This window comes from Silene latifolia, chromosome 10 (assembly GCF_048544455.1).
Source record: "Silene latifolia isolate original U9 population chromosome 10, ASM4854445v1, whole genome shotgun sequence".
In the NCBI taxonomy this organism is placed as follows: Eukaryota; Viridiplantae; Streptophyta; class Magnoliopsida; order Caryophyllales; family Caryophyllaceae; genus Silene; species Silene latifolia.
Window position 1 is genome coordinate 158,839,132 of NC_133535.1, and position 8,877 is coordinate 158,848,008.

At 34.0% G+C, this 8,877-nt stretch overlaps 1 protein-coding gene across 1 annotated transcript; it reads left to right on the forward strand.

The window, feature by feature from the left end:
* Nucleotides 1-5,749, forward strand: LOC141609440 (uncharacterized). The gene is made up of 4 exons (XM_074428488.1): nucleotides 1-1,026; nucleotides 2,302-2,703; nucleotides 3,892-3,939; nucleotides 4,075-5,749. Exons 1-4 carry the CDS (start codon nucleotides 171-173, stop codon nucleotides 5,520-5,522), a joined length of 2,754 nt encoding a protein of 917 aa, XP_074284589.1. The 5' UTR covers nucleotides 1-170; the 3' UTR covers nucleotides 5,523-5,749.
* The last annotated feature ends 3,128 nt before the right edge of the window (nucleotides 5,750-8,877 follow it).

The following is an 8,877-nucleotide window of genomic DNA, read 5'->3' on the forward strand; positions in this document are numbered from 1 at the left end:
TTCTACCACTCACATAAATCACATGCATAATTCATTATTTTCTCATTTCTCTTCAAAAACACACACAAAAAAAAAACATTACTCTTTCTCTACTCAAAATATCCTAAAAAACTGAGTCGAGAATGAGAATTCTCAACTTCTTGTAATATATCGTAGAGAATAATATCGAAATGAGTGACAAAAAAGAAGAAAAAGATACACTTGAACAAGTTATTACTAGTAGTACTACTAAAAAACCAAGGTACACAACTTCATCACGTTCACCAATCCTACACCAATGGACACAACAACCTCAACAACAACAAAGCCCATTAGGCCCAGGTCCAGGCCCAGGCCCACAACAAAGCCCAACATCACCAGACACGTCATCGTCCCCGTCAGCACAGGAATTCTCCAAACAACAACTAAGAAAAGGTAAATTTGTAAGTCCAGTATGGAAACCACATGAAATGTTATGGCTCGCCAAGGCATGGCGGGCCCAATACCAAGACTCCACCACCTCCGCGTCCTCCGTCTCCTTGTCAGGAGACGGAAGCGGAAGCGGAGGTGGTGGAGGAGGAAGGGGGAAAACAAGAGCGGAAAAAGATAAAGAAGTGGCGGAGTTTTTAATGAAAGAAGGTGTAAATAGAGATGCGAAGACGGCGGGAACGAAATGGGATAATATGTTGGGTGAATTTAGGAAAGTATATGAATGGGAAAGAGGCGGTGAAAAAGAAAGTAACAGTAATAATAGTAATATTAATATTGGTGGTGGTGGTGGTAAAAGTTATTTTAGATTATCACCGTATGAAAGAAAATTACATAGATTACCTGCTTCTTTTGATGAACAAGTTTTTGAAGAATTAACTCAATTTATGGGTCCTAGAATGAGACCTACTTCTACTACTACTAGTAATATTTTTTACCAACATGGTGTTGGTGATTTCGGGTTTAAAGCGTTACCGCCTCCGCCTCCTCCTCCGCCGTCTTTACCGGGGATGTCGTCGTATCGAGATGATGAATTTCCCATGTCGAGTATGCTTGCTGGTATGATTTTTTTATTTAGTGTTTGGTATTTTTTTTTTTTTGTAATAATGTGACTAGGTGTGACATTGTCGAGATTTTTTATAAACGTTATTGATAGACGGTCTATAAAATTATGAAAAGCCTATGATGTCGAGATTATTAAATAACAAGTCAAAATACACTGTTCACATTTTTCTTTCTAATAATTTGACTAGGTAGTGTGACATTGTGGAGATTTTTCATAAGCGTTATAGAGAGACGGTCTACAAAAATATGAAAAGCCTATGATGTTGAGATTATTAAATACAGTAATAAGTCAAAATGCATTGTTGTTATTTTTCTTTCTAATAATATGACTAGGTGTGACATTGTGGAGATTTTTCATAAGCGTTATTGAGAGACGGTCTATAAAAATATGAAAAGCCTATGATGTCGAGATTATTAAATATAATAAGTCAAAATACATTGTTGTCATTTTTCTTTCTAATAATATGACTAGGTGTGACATTGTCGAGATTTTTTATACAAAAATATGAAAAGCCTATGATGTCGAGGTTAAATAATAAGTCAAAATTAAAATATATTGTTGTCATTTTTTTTCTAATAATATGATTAGGTGTGACGTACATTGTTGAGAATTTTCACAAGTAGTCTTATTGAGAGACGGTCTTACATTATGATTGTTGAGAGACGGTAGTAATAATATGAAAAACTTATCATGTTGAGATTAATTAATACGTCAAAATATATTGTTGATTTGTTGTATACTTGTTGATAAATTGTTTATCAATGCAATTTATGCAAAGACTAATTATGTGAGCGGTTTTTTATAAGCATTATTGAGAGACAGTCTTATCCGATATTTTATGTACTTTCACTATAATTTGTTAGTGTTTTTTTGATTAATTTTTAAAATTTTGATCATAAATTTGTATGTCTTAAGAAAATATCAAAATTGTAATATGTAAATTACCTCAACTTGTTTGACTTCTTTTTTTATTTTTCAAAAAAAAAAAATATTAAATCATCTACTCACATGTTTTGTATACAGTACTTGTGTACAGTATAAGTTGTTGACTTTTTTTTAGTCAGACAATATTTATTACGAAGATTTTTAAAAAAATCAAAAAATTTTATTCTAAAGAAAAATATATATAAACAAATTTTCGGCATTTTTAGAGCTAACATAATGTGAAAAAATGTCTAATAATAACGTACATTGTTAGAATTTGGACTTCCATTAGTCGGGTTTTATCATTTATCTTACAAAATGCGTTACATTTGTTGTTTTGTTAGCAAGAACAAGACAAATGGAGCAATACACAACAATGCGTAGCAACCCAAGACACCCAATGCTAGTAGGGTACGACCCTTACCCACATCCACACCCGCACCACCACCCATTACTCGATTTTGGAACACGAGCGGAAATGAGGCGAATTGGGAGACTAAGGATGACGTGGGACGAGTCGGTGAGCTTGTGGGCAGAAGAGGGTGAGTACCATAGAGGAAGAATCAAGGTTCATGGTACAAGTTTGTTTAATGCAGATGAAATTGTTTATTTTGATGATTCAATGGTTGCTTCTACTTTAGAAGCATTTGAAGATGGTCCATTTAAGGGTTTTTCTGTTGATTCTTTTGTTCCTGGTTCGCAACTTAAGGTTTTTGGTAGACGATCAAGGTCTAATCAAACTTCTGGTACGTATACTTCGTCACATTATTAATTGGTTCCTATACTTTATCGCAAGTAGTAATTCAGAGGCGAATGTTAGAAAGAAATGCATGTTAGAGATCGTCTTTTTAATGTATTAGTTGCGATAAAGTATAGGAACCAATGAACATGCATTTCTTTCTAGCATTTGCATTGACAAACTCTTAGCTTAATATTTTTTTATGTAAATGAACGTTGAGTTGATCAGGATAAATAGATACAGAGTAATACTTAAAAGAATGTGTTAAGTAGAGAAAAAATTACAAAAAATAGATGATATTTTGTTACTATTTATCCCTCATTTTAATAATTCGATAAAAGATTAATTACTCCGTATATAATTTGACATATAACATGATGAGTTTCAATATTGTTCTATTGGAGTTTTAAAGGTGAAAATTGAAGATTAAGAATTTGTGATTGGAGTAAATGATTAGATAAAAGTTAAATATAGAAAAAACAATAGATGATTTGTGATTATTAATGCGTTAAATTATTACTCCGTATAATAATGCGTTAAATTATTACTCCGTATAATGTAATATTTTTTCTTAACATGATGAGCTTCTATATGGTTCTATTGGAGTTTTAAAGGTGAAAATTGAAGATAAAGTAAAGGTTAGACCATACAAATTGGCGGTAAACACAGTCTTCAACTTTTCTTCAAAAACTTCATTGATTCTCTGGGGTGTGTTTTGCCGGTTGCCAGACCGGCTGCCGGTCTGCCGGCAAAACACACTCTTCACCATTTTTTCACCTCTTCTTCATGTAAAGGCAATGGGGTGCCCTTCTTGCCCCAATTTCTCTATACTTGGATCGTTTCCTACAAAAGGAAGCACAAGGTAACAAGTACGGGCATTGGGCACAAAATGCAAGGAAAAACACCCGAAACCGACTCGATATGAGTCGGTATGCATAAAAGAAAGAGGGAATTAGAAGTGAATTAATCGTATATCAACCATACAAATTGGAAGTCAACTAACAATAATAATGCGATAAAAAGACCATATATACGTCACCTGGATTTACATAGACCAAAACCGATGTAAATAAACCTTCAAAAACCAATAATGTCAATAGCTATTTTTTATAACATGATGAGTATGATTTATTAATTTTCTTTTTGTGAATTTTATTGTAAAAATAACTCTAATACATTCTTTGTTACTTTCAAGGTATTAATGAGAGATTTGCCATTCCAATTGGAGATCCTAGCACAAGATGTAAGTTACATTATCAAATTACCCTAAAATTAATTTCTTTTTACCTTAATAGTAAAAATTAATATTGTTTACGTGTTAATTTAAAAAATAATTGTTAATCATGCATTAATAATATGTTAATAATAATTTGTACAGGGGAGTTTCAAGATCCAACAGATTATCACCTAGGATGCTTAAGAATGTTACCAGGAACACTACCAACCTTAATGGAGCTCTCATGGTACATACAAGAGCCGCCACCCGAGGAATTCCGAATGCCCCTACGTAGGGACATTTACCGCGATTTACCACAAGGAAAGGAGCTCTTTTTTACTACCTCCTCAAGTGATCCATTGGATTGTAAATCCTTCACAATCGACGTCTTAAGTTCAATTATCCGATCAAATCCAAGTATTAGTGGTTCAACCTCGACAAGTCGAGACTCCTACATTGGCCTATGGGACGATTGTATCAACCGGGTTATCTCAAAATTCTGCCCTATTGAGATGGTCTTCATAAGGAAGCAAAATAAGGTGAAATCCAAATCCGAGTTGTTACATGATACATGGCCTAATTTAACCGGGATGGTTAAGAAATTGTGCTTATGGCGAGGTGAGGAGGTTGATCGGATTAGAGAAATGTCGTCACAGTCCGAGACTGACGACCCATCCTCTACTATTACAACCAAAATGGTATGGACCTACAATAATGAGCTCCCTTATGTCCTAGGGTATTATTCCATAGGACATAATGTCACATTTTGTGCATTAAGTCCGTCACAAAAACAATCAACCTCGTCCACCTCATCATCATCCCACAAACCTGAAATAACCCGAACTGACCTTTACTCCTTAGACCTTTCAAACCCGTCTGAGAGACTAAAATCAATAATCCCATGTTGGAGAATCGGGATTTTGCTCGCCTCATTAGCCGAAAAATGCTCAAAAAATTGCGAAAGCGATTTTAATCGACAAACCCTAGGAGATGGTACCATTATTGAGATGACACCCAATACCATGACCAAATTTTACCCTAGTAAAAAAAATTGGCAAAAAATTAAGGAAATTTATGACATGTTAGATCAAAGAATCCCTCATGCAGAACATTTAATCTCCCATAATGAGATTGAATTATCATTAGGGTTTAAACCTAGAGGAATTAAAACCAAGCCAAAAAATTGTGAGCAATTAATTTTAGCCCTAAAGCAAGTAACAAAAGCCCTAGTTGCATTACATGACTTGAGTTTCATGCATAGGGATCTTTCTTGGGATAAAGTCATGTTAAAGTCGGGTTCCGAAAAGGAGTGGTTTGTCTCGGGTTTTGAGGAGGCGGTCGGGGCACCGCAAATAAACCCTAGGGTGGCGGTTGAGGGACACGCGCCAGAAATGGCGCGTGGGGTCCATGGGGTTAAAGTGGATGTATGGGGAGTAGGGTATTTGGTTAAGACTAGTGGTGTGAAGGTTACAAAAGGTGAAGAAAGTGTTGTAGGGATTAAGATTAGAGAATTGGAAGAAAAATGTATGGAGGTTAATCCGGAGAATAGACCAACTGCGGCTGATTGTTATCATCATTTGTTGCAAATTCAGTCATCACTTTTTTCTTAGTCTAGTTAGTTATACGTGGCGCGATATTATATTACTCGGAGTACTCTAAGAAGCGTCTGAGTGTAACTCTAGCCTTTTCGGTGATTGTTGATTGTTGTTGATGTGTTTTTTGTGAGTTTGATGTTGTGATGACAAGTCTATATGTTGTTAGGTGTATTGTTCATGATGAGTGATGACTCATAGATGATATGATTCTCTTGATATTTTGGAAGGTTATAAGAAGCTAAGAACCATTGGACATTGGAATATATATGCAGTGTATGTTAGGTATTATTTAGCAGGTCTTGTTGTGACGGTTTTATTGTTTGTGACGGTTATAAACTTGTGATGTATCACAAGTCACGATTCTCTTTTCTTTTTAATATTTATCTGAATTAAGTGTGAGACATCATAAACTTATGAACGTCACAAGTAAGAATTTGTGGGTCTTACTATACGTACTCACATTTCGTAATGTTCAGGTTTCATTTTATATTGTCGTAAAAAAATATATCTTTGAATATTACGATGCTATGAACCTATGACCATATTAACAATTTAACACTACTACTACGAAAAATGTCAAGAAAATTGGTTAAAAAAGCTATAAGAATCCACTTTATAACCGGTTTCTAGCTCATAGATGTCTAAACTGCTAAACCTAATAGACCGGTGTCTTAACCATGGTCTCCTATAGTCCTCTGATCATATTGTTTCCGTATTGAAATTATATTCACATCTTTGTAAAATATTCCGTGCAACTCATTCATATTTATGATTAAATTAATTAAATAATTAATTAAATTCACAAATATATATACTCCGTAATAAGATTCTAAACCTACAAAACTATCTGATATTGAATCTCAATATCATCTTTAATACTCGATTCTTTTTTTCTTATATAGGAACAAAATTAGATAAAGTCTAGATGAAAGAATAATCAATCTCATAAAATTATTGACGTGTAAATATTTTTGGATTTTTGGACAGTTTGGTGTATGCATGACATATGTCAGGAAAGTAGCATAGGTAAAAAAGAAATGACCCTTCATAAATAGGGCTTCTTTATAGTATAGTTCTAGGGATCTTGTGATTGATTATACGTATGCTATTCTCTTTTGGAAGAGGTAATCTTTTAAGGTAGGAACTAGGTAGAATGCTTGGAAAGGTGATAGATGAAGTGAAATGAAACGGGTTTATTTGAAGTCTTTATTTTGGAGATGTGACTAGTGAAAGAAGTCGATATATTTGGCTTATTTGTGAAATCTGAAAATTTTGTTCAATCATTGTAGAAATGTTGATTTTTATTTTTATTTGTTTCGATAAGTTAAGAAAGCAAGATTACTTAGATTGCTCATTTAGGATAAAACCAACCTATTTTATATTTCACAAAATCTCATTTGTGACGGCATGTATCCGTCACTTTGGAGTGACGGATATCATTTCCTCTCACAAATGACCTAAATAGAGGAGAGAGGGAGCACATGGAGGTGCCCCCACCTTGTCCCCCCTATTCGTTTTGTGAGTGACATTACCCGTCACTTGCTCCGACCCGTCTTCAGCAAGACTAATTGTTTATATTTTTGGATGATAGAAGTGAGTTGAAGTCACCGACTTTCAAACCAACTCGAAAGATTTGGACAAAAATGTCTAACTGCGCCATAAAATCAACAATTTTTTAACTTTATTGGATTTAAAGAATTAATGTTTCATATTTTTGGATGATAAAAGTGAATTGAAGTCACCGACTTTCAAACCAACTCAAAAGATTTGGACAAGAATGTCCAACTGCGCCATAAAATCATTAACTTTATTGGCCGATCTCACAGAATCAATGTTAAAATTTAGGGTGACATTCACATTTTTGATAATACTTCATTGAATGTCTTTTCGATTTACTCTACAATTTTTGGTTTTACACGAATAGAAAAATAAAGTTACTTAAATATGTTTAGGAAGCTATTGATCAAGAATCAAGAATAACATGAAAGAAAGTTAAAATACTTCATTTTGTAAAAGCTTATTTTCTAGTTTATGATCTGTAATAGAATTTTACCTGATTTAACTTGAACATCGCTGTGTCTTTCGACATGAATAACCACTCATTTAAATTAAAAAAAGTCGTAATTGGGTTAAAATGACTCGGCAACCTACTTAACCTGTTAAAAAATAAGCTATCATTCATTCATCCACCATTTTTTTGTTATGGCTTTTTGACTTTGATAGATTAATGAATTTGATAGCTCAAGTTGAAAATAATATGCTTACAAATAAAAGTTGGATAGTGTTATTGAAAAATTAAGGATTAGAATTGAAACAATTGAAAATGACACGGATACAAGCTCATTACACCCTAATCTTCTTTCTCGATCATCTCTCGCTTCACCCTTGCCTTCTTCCGACACTTGATGTCGTATGGTACACCCAAACCATTTTAAAGATTGAACTGATCGATAATATTCATTAATACTCCGTAACAAAGCAAAATTAGTGCAGTTACTAGGAGAGGGCCTGTCCTCGTTGATTTTTCGTATTTCAGTTTAAAATTATAATCCAACCCTCTTATATATCAACAATTTAGACTTCAATTCCCTTATTATTAATTTGCTTCAAAATCCGCCACTATATTAATGTATCTAAAAATTTTTCCAAGAGTATTATAGTATAACTTTATCATTGTACCAAGGATGAGGTAGGGTAGAATGCAAGTCAAATATCCAATAGAAATGAAGAAGGTAGGTAGCCTAAGATAAATAATTAAGGTGGCACAAATTCTCACAAATTCGCTAGTTACGTCTATTATCCTGAGAACAAGCTTCTTTCAAAAGAGTTTACTAGTCAACATCCATTGATGTGGTAAAGCGCTGGTCTATTATCAACGTCCATTGACATGCGTTGTGAACTTAGTCGTCTGGTTTAGTCACAGTCAGTCCAGCCCTAGTTTACTAGATCAATCAATACTTTTGATTAAGAAGCAAATCATCCGCGTCTGCCTTTTAAAGACAATTCTGAGGGCTAGGACCAAGTCTTGGTCGACTTATCTAATCACATTCTATATCCTATTATATCTACGGTAATGGCATGCAATGGTTCATTCTACCGTTCTAACCTCTCACGAGAAGCATGTTGTTCAACCGTCTCCAACCTTATCATATAGTCTAAAATGTAACGCTCCTCTATTTTTTTTCTAGTCTACTATCCCTTATTGTTAATTACATACTTATTTTACAATAGAGTAGAATCAAGAGACTTCGGCCCTATGCTTATTAGTCGAGTTCGAAAGAACCTATACCCCTCTCATCACCATTCTATAAGTCTATTATCCTGAGAACAAGCTTATATATCGTATACTCATAGATGATGGAACTAATAA

Excerpts from the sequence above, each read along its gene's own strand:
- LOC141609440 (XM_074428488.1), top strand. The coding sequence starts at position 171 with ATGAGTGACAAAAAAGAAGAAAAAGATACACTTGAACAAGTTATTACT. Across the intron at positions 1,027-2,301 it reads CATGTCGAGTATGCTTGCTG|CAAGAACAAGACAAATGGAG; the intron begins GTATGATTTTTT and ends TTGTTTTGTTAG. Across the intron at positions 3,940-4,074 it reads TGGAGATCCTAGCACAAGAT|GGGAGTTTCAAGATCCAACA; the intron begins GTAAGTTACATT and ends TAATTTGTACAG.